General features: G+C 37.8%; 1 protein-coding gene across 1 annotated transcript; it reads right to left on the reverse strand.

Annotated features, from left to right (window-relative positions):
• Positions 1–6,040: 6,040 nt before the first annotated feature.
• Positions 6,041–7,405, reverse strand: LOC137649329 (zinc finger MYM-type protein 1-like). Its single transcript, XM_068382311.1, has one exon. The coding sequence runs from the start codon at positions 7,403–7,405 to the stop codon at positions 6,041–6,043; it is 1,365 nt and encodes a 454-aa protein (XP_068238412.1).
• Positions 7,406–16,049: the final 8,644 nt, after the last annotated feature.

Consider the following 16,049-nt stretch of genomic DNA (forward strand, 5'->3'; position numbering starts at 1 on the left):
TTACCTTCGCCAACTTCTTTGCGGCGGAGACATAGCTTTTCACACAAAGGTTGTTGAAAATTTGATAAAAAATCCCTTGCCTTTCACTGAATGAAGAATTTTCACATTTTATGGAGAGCCAAAAAAATGAGGTCTTGATAAAGATAACTTGAATTTAGATTTTTGAGACTATAATAGATCGATGAAGCCTTCTTTTTCATTCACGCTTAAATGTTTGAGGTTATTTTTAATGCTTGCTAGAAACGGGTAATCTTCCTTTGTGTTACAACAACCCAAAAATTATGTTGATGACTGTAAGTGCTGTTGAAGGAAGTGCTATCAGGCAAGAGCCTTTAATAATGATGTCTTCAGAAACCATTCTTTTAAAGAACTTACTTTGTTTTGCATATCTTTGAAAATATGCGTTTTCATTAGCTAAGTCTGAGTGTTTTGATTGCAAGTGACTTTCAGAACACACAATAAAAGGATCTTAAATAAATCCAAATTTCATCATTTCTTTTCAACTCCAGTTCGAATGTTTTCACTATAGGTGTTTGACGAGGACTGTGGATGCTCTAATTCATTGATCAGGTCACGGTTAAGTGAAGTATAAATATTTTCAATAGTTATTCTATTTTTGGTTTTACTAAAGAAATGCAAAATATTTGCTTGCTTTTCCTTACTATAGTACAGCGGCATAGCAGACCAATTGTTCAAATTGGTCTAAAAGCACCAAAATTGGCACACATGTAGATTAATATATTCTAAACATTTTTGGATATGGAGGCATTCAAGATTAGCCCTTAGGAAGATATGGCGGCCATTGTTCAAAATGGCCGCCATTTAACATTAGCGTCATTACATAGACTTCATTATGTGTCGTTAGTTTGGTGCTAGATGGGCCAAAATTCCCTTTTTTTACATCAGAATTAACATCAATAAATGTTTAACAGATATTTAGATGAATCTTCTCAAAAATGGCCCCCAAACTGGCCGCCATTTTGTGGAAAAAGTGGACATTTGATGAAGATTTCAATACTCAATGACATAATACCTCTAATAACCAGTACCTGATTTCAGGAACACACTTTAATTGCTCAAGTTGCTTTTTTATTTCAAATTGCTGGCAAAATTGCTAGTCAAAATAATACACAGAGTACGGGAAGTTTACAGTATGGTCAGATTGTAGTTATATAGTCGACCAAAAGCCCAGTCTCTAGGCACAGTACTTGTGTAATCCTGCAGTACATACATGTAATACAATAACGTAGATTTTGCCACACTATGTTAATTATGATTCCGAACTTTTCAAATCTGGTCACCAGAATTATGAATGTCTACAGATCATAATGTTGGTTAGCAAGTTTTCTGTCCCAATCTACTGGCATTCGCCTTCACAGAAACATAGACCAGTGCATTGCAGTGAAGCGTTCTTGCACTTGCAGCGGTTTTTGCAGCCTTTCTTGCATCCGCAAGACACCAGCTCATAGCAGGCCTTGGATGCCTCAGGGAGTGTGGTCCAGAGTGGTGTGTAGAGCCCATCATCACTCCGATGCCAGCCCCAGTCTGTTGGTGGAGGGAGCACGGGCGTTGGTACCAATGCCTGGCCCCAGACATGACCACCCTGAAGGGCAGATCTCTTCACATGCTGCTCCAGAGCAGCGTAGGTTGGCGGGATGTTCTGAACAGAGTTCGTCTTTGCAAAGAGCTGCTTTCTCGCCTTGTTGACGTCCTTGCATTTGCTTGTGCGGTCATACAGGAGTATGACAAACCTCTCGATGACATGCATTGTATCCTCTTGGATGCTTGTGGGTGCATTTGCCAGACTCAGCAGGGCATCAGTGAGTTCTGGCAGCATGTTCCATGTTGCCCAGGCAGATTTCTTCCCATGTCCGACGAAGGCTGACACAGCCGCAGTTGTGAACACATTGCTACGCAGGGTAGGCGGGCAGACCACTTCCTCTATGCGGTACAGCTGACACACGCTGTTTCCCATCTGGGCAGAAAGACGTAGGACTCTGTCATATGAGATGCTTAGGCCCAGAGAGAAGAGCTTGTCCACAAGTCCTCTCTTGCGTGTTTCAGCATACAGCATCAGCCCAACATAGGTTGGAAGAGGAGTTTCTTGAGACGTACTGTGTCTGACAGCTGGAGGCTCCTGTGTCTTGGTTGCTCCCTGCTTCCGACTTTGCTTGACACTGTTGAACTTGAGAAGCTGCGCAATGGAAAGAGCTGCTTGTGTTGAAGAGGAATGGCTTTGATTCTTGATGGTGGGGCCATCCAGCACCATATTTACCATTGCAACTAGTACGTTTGGCACAGAGTCCTCCTGACAGCCGCCCGGGAATGATCCACGGAATTGGTAAGTGTCTTCAAACATATATCGACGAACTATCTGTGCAGCACGCGCAAGGTGAACTGCCTCAGGTCACAGTCTTGCTCGCAGGCTTTGCCTAGCGCTTCACCAATGTTTTCATCAAACGCTAGTAAAACATCTCGGCCTTTGCTGTGGGATCTCAGGCCTGGTATCTGGGCTAACAGGCGCTCTTTCAGCCTTGTGCTATTAACTTTCTGGCACAAAACAACCCCGAGCTGTTCCATTCTTGTTGTGTATAGCTTTACAAGTTCTGCGAGTCTGAAGACTGGGGTGGTGCCCTCTTCTAGGTGGGTTTCCTCGATATACAGGACCAGTTCAGCCAGTACGATTCTTGACATTACACCTTCATGGTCAGTTTTCAGCTCGGCTTCTACAGTGGTCTTTGCACGATAGTAAAGAGCCAACAAACACTTGGAATGGTACTTGGCCTCCAGAGCCACCATATCACCCATGCTGAGCCTGGCTATGAGTTCATTGTCCCCAACTTGCGCTGCACACTTCCGTACGCGTGTGTCCACCTGGAAGGTTGTTACTTCATGTAGGGTCTCTGTGCCAGACTTTCCACAGAAAAAGCAGGAGGTGCCGCTGGTAGTGGCTTCTGAAGAGTGTGTTCTGGCGCGCTTGGCCTGGACATTGTCAGTACTATCAAATGCTGAGCTGCTTGCGATGCGTCTCTTCTCTGCTCTTCGTAGCATTGTGTTATTGTATTTGAGCATACATGTTTTATGCCACTTGGCCTGGTGGGCAACCATTGTCGCCTCAACACCTTGTCCTTCATCTAGTCTCTGTAACTGAACAGTTCTTGGCAGTTCTCCGAGTTCATCAAATTTGACCAAGTTTGCAGCCATTGTCGTGTATCCACTCCCAGGGTCTCGGCGTTTAGACAGTACTGGGCAGACAAGTGACTCTGTTGTCTCCTCTTGACATACAAGACACAGCTTCCAGTTTGTCTCAGGAGGTGTTGTGGGAGTACGTTGCTCAAAAGTATCGACCAGTTGGAACTTCTTTGCCATGGCTGCAGTCTGGAACAACGCGTCTCTGATGTCAGGTGGTGCTGCTGCTGCCTCACCTGCAAAGACACAAAACACCACCATGTTACCACAAGTTACTACTACAAGCACCATGACTATCAACACTATACTATTACTGCAGCCGCCGTCACTGCCACCAACGCTGCCGCTGCAAAGTAAAATTCATTTTCTTGTGAAATGGTAGCCAAATTATTTGGTAAGCACAGAAGTATGTGTAATTGTACAATACTTATCACCTCTAGCACACTTATCACCTTTAGCATCCACAAAAAGACAAATTATGGTACATATTCAATGACGCTAACGGTAAATAGCGGCCATTTTGAAAAATGGCCGCCAAATGTGCTACGGGGAGAATCTTGAATGCCTCCATATCCAAAATTGTTCAGAATGTATTAATCCACATGTGTGCCAATTTTGGTGCTTTTAGAACAATTTGAACAATTGGTTTCATATTTCTTACTATGCCGCTGGGCTACTAATTATGGGTCTATTATATTCTATTTTATTTGAATCTCAAAGCCAAAACATAAAGGAAGAATTGGTAATTTGAGCAACCACTAGTTATCCATCGTGTTTGAAATGTTTCACATATAACTGTTTCCTAGCTCCTGCTGAAGCAGGGAAGGTAGGTAACTATGTTCGATACGGTCATGAAACAGATAGAGCATGTTCCGTTTTATGTAGGCCTTCCTTTATAATGTTTAATTTATTGTAATTGATATTACTTGTGGTGAAATACTGGGTTATTTACAACCACATGTATTAACTTTTTTACCTGTAAACCCTCGTGCACCAACTTCGCACGAGGCCAAGTTACATAACTAAGAAACACACTTACTTAAGAGACATCTGTCGTTTACTATACCTTTGATTCAAAACTATATTTCCTGCACTAATTCTTTTGGGGGTGATGCCACACGGGTTCACAAAGACTCAATTAAAAAGTTTGACATATATTTAATATTTAAAGTACACAAACAAAAATCATCAGAGTTACGTTAAAGAGCGAACATTAACATTAACACAAATGAACAAAATTTACGTTACTTGATAAAAATTAAACAAATATCAAACGGGGTTACACAGGGCCGGATTAAGAAGTCTCCGGGCCCTAGGCTATTCAGGTTGGCGGGGCCCCTTTGAGTTACGGGTAAGCAAAGCAACCCCTTCCAGCTTGGGGGTGGGGTGGGGGGTGTCGGCGTGAGCCTGTTTAAGGTCTAATTAAATACATTCTGGCTATTTAGATTAAATTTAATAGGGAAAGTACATCAAGGCAACCAAAACCATTTACCAACAGCCATTATAACTATCTTGTTAAATCATGCGTTTTAAAGAGAATAAGCTCAAGACAGCATAGTATTACTAGATTAGGCTATTAAAGTAGTGACATCATGTACCTACTATATTCAGCATAACCACTACAGCAGTATCATTCCCTTTATATATCACTGACCATTATTGTTATCATTGCATCATGCATAAGACTATCAAATCATATAAACTCAAGAAAGTAAAGAATTATTAGATAAAGTAATGACTTACAATCCTACACCTATTACATTCAACACAGCCACTGTTATCATTACGTTTATATCACATTTTGCCATTAAGCCTATAATAATCAGTAAATCATTCATATAAAAAATAGAAACTCAAAGTACAGTATTTCTAGATAATTAAATCTTTGCCATCTTATACGCATCTCCTTTAACATAATAATTCCATTTTCATTATTATTTACCATTATGCTTATCTAATTATATGTTTAAAGAAAAGAAACAAGAATCCTAGGTTACTAAAGCAATAGCATCATACACACCTTTGGCATTTAACATAACCTCCTCAGTCCCTTTTTGTGATTATCATCAAATCATGCATGTACATATATCAACTTCACAGGCACTTCTTAAATAAACTAGGTTACTAAAGCATCATACACACCTTTGGTATTCAACATAACCACTACATTCCCTTTTTGTGATTATAATTAAATCATGCATGTATATATATCAACTTCACAGGCACTTCTTAAATGAATTTATTTCTGTATTTCATATTGGCAAAATCGTCAATTATACTCTGAAAATAAATTTTTCTTGTTAGATCAGACTCGATGGTCAACAAGGCTAGGATACACAATTTGTCTTGGCTCATTGTTGAACGGAGCTGGTTTTTCACTCTTTTCAAAACAGGAAATAAACGTTCTCCTTCACAGTTAGTAGCTGGAAGTGTTAGGTAAAGGCGATACACTATGTCAACATTAGGGAAGGTTTCTGAGATACCTGCATTTCTTAAATGTTTCAAAGCAGCTGAGGGCGCACATTTTTCAGGTGGAGCTTTACTCTGATTCATATACCCAGAAAAATTAATTATTTCTTCAACAAATGTGTCCTGAACATCTGCTGAAAGGTGTTGTTGCAACTTTAATGCAGCTTCTCTCAATTCTGCATCTGGCATAGTAGTAATTTTGAACAGAAATCCAAACTTGTCATTGAGATTCTGGTAGATTTCTTTTCTTTTCACCAATTCTGTAATCAGTCAATCCAGAATGATGAAGTATGTAGCTGTCTTACATTTCTGCCTTAGTAGCAATACAATTTCATTGTCTGGCTCTTCAAAATTGCGTTTCCTCTTCCTTGACCGCTGATGATCAGCCCGGTAACTGTAGTCTTTCACCAGCAGCTTTCTCTACAAACATTTCAAAAGCTTCATCATTGTGAAGTGAGATTACAAATTCCACTAAGCCTGCATACAGGTTAGCACAAGTAGCCATTTCAATTTCAGTTTTCTGAAGTGTCTTGTTCGTGGCATTTAACCGTTCCAGTATACAGTCCCAAAGCACACAGAGTAAGGCCAATTGAAAATCTTCCAATTCTGATGCTAAGCTGGCTGCTTCGCCTCTTGTAGTTGCTGTCTGGTCTTCATCCTCTGCTATTTGGATCAAAGCAGAACGTATTTCAGCAAAGCTGTCTTTCAAAGCATGTGTTGCATCATGCTGCGCTGACCACCTTGTTGTTGATAATGATTTGATGACATCTCCATGAATGGTTGACTTGAGTATACTCCACCGATGCGTTGAAGCAGATAAAAAATTAAAGAGTGCTTGTAAAAGTCCAAAAAATGAAACTGCAGCAACACAACACTCCGCAGCACATGACCCAACAAGGTTAAGAGAATGTGCTGAGCAGGGCACATATACAGGAAGTGGGTTGATTTTCTTGATACGGGCTTGCAATCCATTATATTTACCCGACATGTTACTTGCATTGTCATAGCTCTGGCCACGGCAATCCATAATAGAGAGCTCATGTTCAAGCAGAGTATCCAGTACTACATTCATCATTGTTTCTCCATCATGGCCTGAAAGAGGAATGAATTTTATAAAGCGCTCTACAGGCTTACCACTGGAGTCGACAAATCGAACAATGAATGTCAGTTGATCTGTATGTGAAATATCTGGTGTTGAATCTACACTTATTGCAAAGTATTTTGCAGTTTTCACAGCTGCTATGATGTTATTGAGGACCTTCTTAGTCATCAGTTCAATAAATTCATTGCAAATAGTAGATGACATGTAAGATAAAGTGCCTCTTCCTGCATTCCCAAGGCGTGACACATGATTTGCTAAGAATGGATCGAATTGTGCTAACAGTTCTATGATCCCTAGGAAATTACCATTGTTTTCCAAACCAAAAACCTCATTTTCCCCAAGGAAAGCAAGTCCTATTAGAGCTAAGAATTTTACAACAGCAACAACTCTTACTAGAACTTTTCTCCGATAAGTGCGCTCTTTTTCAGTTTGATTTTCCAAATGAGAATCCAATAAGCCTTTTTTCTGTGCACGAAATATACTGGCTAAAATGCAGCTCCTGTGAGTGGTGCTCTTTTCATGTTCCTCGAAACGCTTGGAATTTTTCCAGTCATTGAACCCCTGTGTGGGGCATTTTCTTTGGTAGAAAATAGCTTGCATGCTGAACAGTACACTTTTCCTGAGCTTTGAGAGTATACCATCCATGATCTTTTCACAGTTTCTGAATTTGCAAGCTTCCTATAAAACATAGATGACTTTAAACAACGACAATTTCCATCATCATAAATCCTTGCTGATTTCCTAAAGTCAATGTTCAGAGTTTGACTGAAGTTTTCTGCAATGAAAGCATTACGTAGAGAATCTGGGATTACATTTGGCCATGAGGCAGGATCTTTTAAGACAAATCCTATGGATGAAATGTCCGTCACATTGAAAGGAGACACAAAAGAAGTAGATGCTGGCTGCGAAATAATGGAGGGAGGGCTTCCTGTATGATCTTACGTATCTGCAGATTCAACTGTACTGGTAACATCAGAAACTATTTTCGTGAGCATGTCTGTGATCTTTCTGCAGCTTCCTACATTTTTCTTTTTCTGTTCTTCTTCTTGAATTTTTTTTCTTTCTTTTCTGTGACCCACTCGCATAAGAACGTCCAACATCACGTTCACGAGATGCCATAATGAGGATGTATCACTGTCTGTAATCCTGCAAATACAAATTTTTCATTATCAATTATTGTTATTTTTTTATTATTATTAGTTATTTATTTTTCCAACATCAGGTTCACGAGATGCCATAATGAAGATGTACCACTGTCTGTAATCATGCAAATACAAATTTTTTATTATCAATTATTATAGATTTTTTAATTATTTTTCTTTCTTCTGTCAATTTGGGGGATATGGCCCTTGTAGACCCCTTTCCTCTGGCTGCGTTACCAGAAAGGAGTCATATGCAGAACTTTTACCAGAGATTAGGTTAGTGATTTGGGCTACGAATATTTTACTAATTCATCCTCCTTGATCTCTAATTTACTTAAACAGAAATCATACTGAAATTGCACGAGAAAGCCAGATTTTCTCCAAATCCAATGCTTTCTGGACGTCATTTGCTCCCTAGATAAATTTTCAACACCCTGAAATAGAAAAATCAGTACCTAAATAGCTGTGTAAACAGTGGTAGCACTAATAGTAAAATAGCAAATCCTTAGCATTATGCTAAGAAATTGCATGGTTTGCAACATTTTTGCACTTTGACCTCAATAACTTCTAGAGTAATAGAGATCTGTTATCAAAATGATAAAGACTTAAAGACAGGACAAAGTGCTTTTAAAACCTACAAACGGAAATCAGTTTGCATTTTTAGGTTTTCTTATAGTATTTTTTCCAAAACTGCGTCTTTACTGGTCCATGCGTCTTTACTGGTCAAGTAACCCTATCAGGTACCTCCCCTAACATTTAGAGGCAAAAACAAACATTTATCCATACACATCAATGTCTATCAACAACACTTCAGTTAATTTGTCACAGTACAAGTCTAGATAACGTGTAATTACTACAGAAAATTGGAGAGGAATCTCCCATACTCACCCATTAGCGGGAAAACACAACCGTTCTGATGTAAACAAAGGCGTGTTGAGTGTTGCCATCTATGGTTAGGTTTATTTATTTTTATTGATTTTTATTTCATTTATTTTTGTTATGATTAATTTTCAAAAATCAATTTTACTCTCCAAACACTTGAACTTTTTAGGTAGGGACCCCTTTGCACTTGCACCATGTGCGCAGTCTTGGATGAGCCCCTGAACCCCTTGGATCGTGGGGGCCCCAAATGCGCGGGGCCCTAGGCAAATGCCTAGTTTGCCTATGCGGTAATTCGGCCCTGGGGTTACAGAGTATTCTTATAAGAAAGTTGCTGCAACGATGCGATGGTTCACGAGGTGATGATGGCGGATTCAGGAAAATATCTTCTAGTTACTTGCCTCTTGGAGTTAACTGCTCAAAGAGGCCTAGCTTCACCTTTCGACCCTAGAAGAAAACTCGGGAGGAGTACAATGTTGTCACATTTACAAAATTACAGGGTTACGTAACATAACATCAATTTAAAGATAAACATCAAGTGCTCTAATCGTAACCCAATCATACACAAAAAAAAAGGGGTTTCGTCCAGAAGGCAAGTTTAAATTACTGGCATGTGCCCTTACAATAATCAGACAACATATATAATCTCCACAGGAAGAAGTTTGACAACAATGGGATGTTACGTCATTTTATCTGATCTAGATGGATAAAATTCGCAAGAAAGTTAGCTTATTACTTTAAATATTATTATACTAATTCATACAAACTCATTGATATAGTTAATATAATAAAACTACTTCTGTGGAGTAAAATAATCACATTTAAACATATATTCATAGAAACCGAGAAATACATTAGAAAACGAACACACGTAAAACTAAGAATACTTTTATTCAAGGGGAATAAATGTCAATTTTTTTTACATTACTGTTAGTTAATTATTTCTCTTCTTTTCTGTTAAATGCTGGATTCAGATATTTAATGCTAAATCTGGCTAAAATGCTAAATTTGCAACACTGGGTTCTCTGTCTTCTGTGCAATTTGTATCAGGGTTTCCTGAAGAGGATTAAGAAAACGAAAATGGAAATAATATCCCAATTTTTCTGCGGATCACCGGTTGGCGACCGCTGCTCTAATTAGACAAAAATGTTTTATGCAGATTCAACCTACGGGAATAAGTTACTGATATAGGCTATCAAATCTGATTGTAGTGAAAATAGAAATATTGCCTTTGAATCTGAACTTGATGTCACAACAAATCTAGCTACCATGCAGGTGGTAAAGGCCAAGGTTCATAAGAATCCATTTGATACTCAATTAACAGAAGGAAATATGCGTAACAATGTACTCCTTAAAGAAATAAATCCATATCCAGTTAGTGGAATAACTGGTAAACTGGTGATTTCGCATAAAGCAACAGCAAAGAATAAAACAGCCCCCCAAAATTAATGCTCCTGTTGGCTTCATTTCAGAATTTCAGGACATTAAGAACATAACTATTCATAATTAGATTGATAACGCTGTCAAGAACATAAATGAAAATCAGTATGGTAAATTAGTAACCAACTATGTTGGTTTTATGATTGTTGATCATGTGACGAAGAAGCCAGTAATCATAATCAGGAAGCAAATCACAAAAGGAAACCACATCCAAAGAATCCAAACCTATTCTGATAAGTGATGCTTGTGTATATAAAAGTACACCTAACTCCAGCAAGGTGAACAGAAATAATGCTCTGCTCAGTGGAAATCCATTTTAATTGCCTTAATATTCAATCCATTCTTAGTTCAATGGAATATAAATATGCGGTTCCTTCAAATTGCATTCAGCATCTTGCATGGTTAAATCTGAAATATAACAACTACTTTAATATTCATCATATGTCCAATTGACCTTTTTAACTATAATTTCCAATACTTAACCAGATCATTCCCTAATTATCTGAAAAAGAAAAAAAATCTGTTTTTGAATGGAGATTTCCATGCTCACAATCCGCTCTAGGAAAATAATTGCGTTATTGTCAATAAAAATGGTTCTAAGGTTGAACAAATTGTAAATTATCATAATCTCTGTATTCCCTCCAATGACTGTGATACTACTCTTACTATTCAGAAACTGATGGAACATACTCATCAATAGCAGTTATCATATAAAAGAGAAAAGTTGACTGGAAGAAGTTTAACTTTTATATAGGTCACGTGCTTCTCTACTCACCAGATCATGATAAAACAAAGAATGTCTATGTGAACTTCAACACACAATCAACTGATAAATTCATGCGTGTGACGACGAATGCCCGACTAATGAAACACACTGTCTGTAGTGGTCAGAAACACTAACTCAAAAGATGAACGTAAAACATGAACTGTAATTAGAAGATATCTAGAAACCCGAAATACAATAAAAGTTCCTTATCCACTCTGTGTACGTTCCGAGCACCCGGCCGTTGTGGAATTCCATTGACAATTTTATTGGCAATATAAACACGAAGGAATTTTACCCGCTTGTAGATATTCAATTATAAAATACATTCTTACTTTAAATGTAAAATATACTACAAGAATGTTTTCTGTGTTTATATTACAGTAAATTTAATTTTATACTGGGATTCTCAATATTTCCCCCCTCCCTCCCAACCTCTCTCTCTCTCTCTCTCTCTCTCTCTCTCTCTCTCTCTCTCTCTCTCTCTCTCTCTCTCTCTCTCTCTCTCTCTTTGAAATAAAATCAAAAGCTGTAGGAATTGTTTTATCATAAGCTTAGACCATTTTCATAGAGATAAGGTTACTTAAAATCTCCCATAGTCTCTTAACTTTCTTATTGGTTAAAGCAAAAGAAAATGCAAATTTTAAAGAAAGCTTTTCAAAGTTATCATATCATGATAACTTGTTAAAGTTAATGACTCAACGTTAACATTTTTTTTCTTACCACACGGCTCTAACGGTGGTGTTTTACTAAATATTAGAAATGTTCGTAAGTAGAGCTGAACATATTTCGCGTTGTCTTTAAAGAGCTTTCTATAAAAATGAAAACTTTTTTTGTTAACAAATAAGAAAGTTAATGAGAATTATTTTTCTTTAGGAAAAGACAAGAAGAAAGGAATATATTCAGAATTTTAGGTAGTAAATTTGTCAACGCCAAATATTTATTGAATAAAACCAATACAGATAGAATACAGTGGAAAATACGGAATAAAAGGAGATAAGCATTATAAGGAATAAGAATAATACGGAATATAGAATGGAAGAATGGTAGTCTACAATAAATAAACAGAGACATGAACAGGGAAAACGTTTGAATTATAAAAAAGGAAAACGAAGTAGATGATAGGAAAGAATGAGAGAAAACTTTTAACATTAGGCATTCAATAAAACTAGCACGGAGAGAATATACTGTAATTTTGAATATTAAGTAAAAGGAAATAATGATAATAAAGAAAGGGAATAAATATAGTATGAAAATTGGATGATGCTGGAATAAACTAGACTGAAATTAAGAGTAAAAATCTGAGAAGGAAAGAGAAAAGAGGTAAGAATGGGAGAAACCTTTTAGCCTTTGAGCAAACAATCCCTTTACCTAAAACACAACTCCTCTATGAACGGTGATGTAATGGCACTCGCTTCAAAAATTCTGCTCCGTGCCTCCATTTTAGGGGCTGTGGATTTTCAATGTATATTTTTACATATTGATATTAATTGTTTAACTGTGGACAGTTGAATCAGGAGATGGGCTGTTTTTCGAAATGTTTAAAAACGTAAGTAACGGCCTGCTGTTGCTAGAAAGTACAACAAGCTCATTGATATAACTAAAAATTAGTGGATTGAAACCATATTTCAATAAGCATTTTGCTAGATTTAGAAAAGAAATAATGATAAAACTCAAGATAATTTTGTGACAAATATATGTGTGCAGAAAATAAGAATATGCTGTAATGTCAAAGGTGCGACAAAAATACAGAAAAGTTAATGGTTTTGTATCATATATTTCATACCACTTCGTACTCTGTAATGGTTTTGCCTTTTTATCTCATGCCTCCATAAAGCAAACCTTTATCAGCTCTCTCAACAACTGTTGTAGGACCAAAAGGCTTTGCTTGCCCTCAGGGAAATGGCCATTATCGCTGGCCCGACACAGAAGCTCTCCTCGTGAACAAGGTATATAGAATAAGGGAGAGAGGTACAGTCACTTTAGTCGCGGGGTAGTTGTGGGGTATTTCCGTGACGCCCCTGGAGGTCAGGGTGGGAGCGGTCAAGGCAAGTCCAACCTTGAGAACAACTGAACTTAAGTACCTTAGGTCGAAGGGATTAGGCCTGTCTGTAAGTGTGTGTGATGTCGTTTTCACTTATCTTATATACCTTTGGTGATCTTTTGAATTCATATAGGTCACTGTACTGCACATACAAAGTCGTGGATTGGTAATTTTGGATCTCTAATATATAATAGAAACCATAAATTAATATGCTTGATAGGACTTAAAAAAATATTCAATTAACATTTGACCTGGAATCTATTTACAAATGCTTATTTACAATTTTACAATTGATTATTGAATAAACTAACATAAATATACATAGATAACACATAACAGTATCTGCCCAACGTTTCACATTTCTTCTACTCATAATGTTTTCCACCTGTGAGGGCATTTTTTTTCTCATAAAAACGCTCTGCAACATGATGCTTCATTTCTCAAAATCATTAAATCTTCCAACAAACGTAACCTTTCTTTATCCCACTGCTCTTTCTTTGTAAGGAGATAATTTCTTTCTTGATTAACGCTACTCAATTGACTCTGCAACTCTTCTAGTGTTGCTGTATGAACCCTTTCTTCACTTTGAGGATAGTCTTCTCCACATGAAACATTGTTGTAATCATGAAGCTCATTTTCGCAACCTGATAACATTTCTGCAATTAAGCGTTTCCGATTTTTCTCTTCTATCATTTTCATTCGAGATGTCTCAGCTACACTATCATCTGAAATGTAGAAAGAAAAACATTTTAATATCTCTCTTTCTCTTATATATACACACACACACACACACACACACACACACACACACACACACACACACACACACACACACACACACACACATATATATATATATATATATATATATATATATATATATATATATATATATATGTGTGTGTGTGTGTGTGTGTGTAGTTATCTATTTATCTATCTAATCTATCTATCTATCTATCTATCTATATATATATATATATATATATATATATATATATATATATATATATATATATATATATATATATATATATATATATATATATATATATATATATACCTCAGTTGTCATAAGACTTTGTATTAATATGATCGTGATTGAGGTATGGAGTATGCCAAGTTTTCCTTTTATAGTCTCTTTCTATTTACTATACATGTACACCCAAACCCCCATATATAAACACAGATACATGTAATAGCTGTTATTAGTGTAAATAGTGTGACTAAATGAAAAAAAAAATAAAAATAGATTCTTCAAGTAATATTGAAAAATTTAAAAAGAAAGATTACCAACCTTGTGAATCAGGCATGTGAAGTGTTGAGATTGCATTGCTCTTCAGACGTCTGTATTTCATTGCTGGGGCTCGTGATCCAATAAGTTCCTGTTGCAGGGCTCTCTTATATGCATTTTCTTCAAGATGCTTATTGCATATGCGATGAGTAGTAGGGTTAAAGTTGTCCTTTCTCTTACAACAATGAACCCATTTCCTTCTTGTTTCCTCATCACGAGGGAATCGGAAAAAGGATACCTCCTTTTTTCTACTATTTGAATAACAACCAAACACGGCGCAGTTGTTTGACATTATTTAAATAATAATTTATATTATGTAGATAATCAAAACTATGGTTTCATTCGAAGAATGTCAAACTAAATCACTGAAGATATGACTGAAGTGACCTGTGATCGACATTTGAATGAAACGGTAGCTGAGTGACTTCTCGCCCTGACATGGCCTCTAGGGGACACGGTTCTTGGGGCAATAAGCTGCAACCCCCCAGAAATGATTGTACCTCTCTCCCTTATTCTATATACCTTGCTTGTGAGGTAAACCTTCGTGCTACATGCACTCTTCATGGAGGCTTATTTTGTTTCCAAAATTTTGATGATAGTGAGGTGATGACAGGTTTGACCAAACACTACGGTAGTCGATTCTGGTCTTACTGCTCACACCTTGGAAATAAATATATTTCTTTCTTTTGATAATATATTCATTAAATAATATAACTTCTACCCATGACAACGACCCCATAGCGTATGACGCCCTAAAAAAATAATTCGTGGAGCACTACTCACTATCGCCAGCTGTCCATATCGCCAAGCTTTTTCAGCTCTCTCAACAGCCGTTTGGGGATCATAAGGCTTCGCTTACCCTTAGGGAAATGACCAGTATCACTTGATTGCAATCTGCCGCAGACGGCTCTCCTCGTGAAGTGAACCTACTTTCCTGCCCTTTGGGTATGACGCCTACCCGAACCATTCCACACCATCATCCCTGATGTTGATAGCTTGCCCATGAAGGACCTTATGGATGGCATTTTAAGGCACATCCCCTTCTTTGTATGTTAAGTAAATGACATACTTTTGTTTCCCGCCTCCAAACACCTCCTACAACTGAACGGCCTGGTAGTCCGGTACAACCAGTGTACCTTTGGTGCCAATGATGTATCATTCTTAGGGCGCCATATCACTCCTGAGCGTTACCACGCCCTTCCTGCAGAGCTACTGAAGTTCATTTGCCACGGAATTACTAAGGAGGCTAAGGATTGGGTCTGTGCCTGTAATTTATGCCAAACATTATAAGTGCATCAACACACAGATTCTGGAGTGGGCACCTTTCTTCAACTTGACCATCGTTTCCCCTACATTTGCGTCGAAGTATTAGGTCCCCTACCCACATCACAAAGACATCGTTACCTGTTTACCGGGATTGACCGCTCCACTCGTTGGCCTGAGGCCATTCCCATGGAAACTGTATCATCCGCCTCATGTACATCTGCCTTACTCTCAGGATGGATAGTGAGATTTGATATCTCTGAGCATATTACTTCTGACACGGGTACCACTTTCACCTTTCAGTTATGGGTATCATTAGTGAATCTCCTGGGCATCACCCTACATCAGACAACTGCCCACAACTCTGCTGCTAATGGAATGGTTAAATGTTCTCATAGCACCCTCAAAGCAGCTTTGGTGTCCCGCTGCAATGACTCCAACTTGTTTACTTAGCTTCCCTGGGTTCT

Source organism: Palaemon carinicauda, chromosome 11 (assembly GCF_036898095.1).
Source record: "Palaemon carinicauda isolate YSFRI2023 chromosome 11, ASM3689809v2, whole genome shotgun sequence".
NCBI classification, from domain to species: domain Eukaryota; kingdom Metazoa; phylum Arthropoda; class Malacostraca; order Decapoda; family Palaemonidae; genus Palaemon; species Palaemon carinicauda.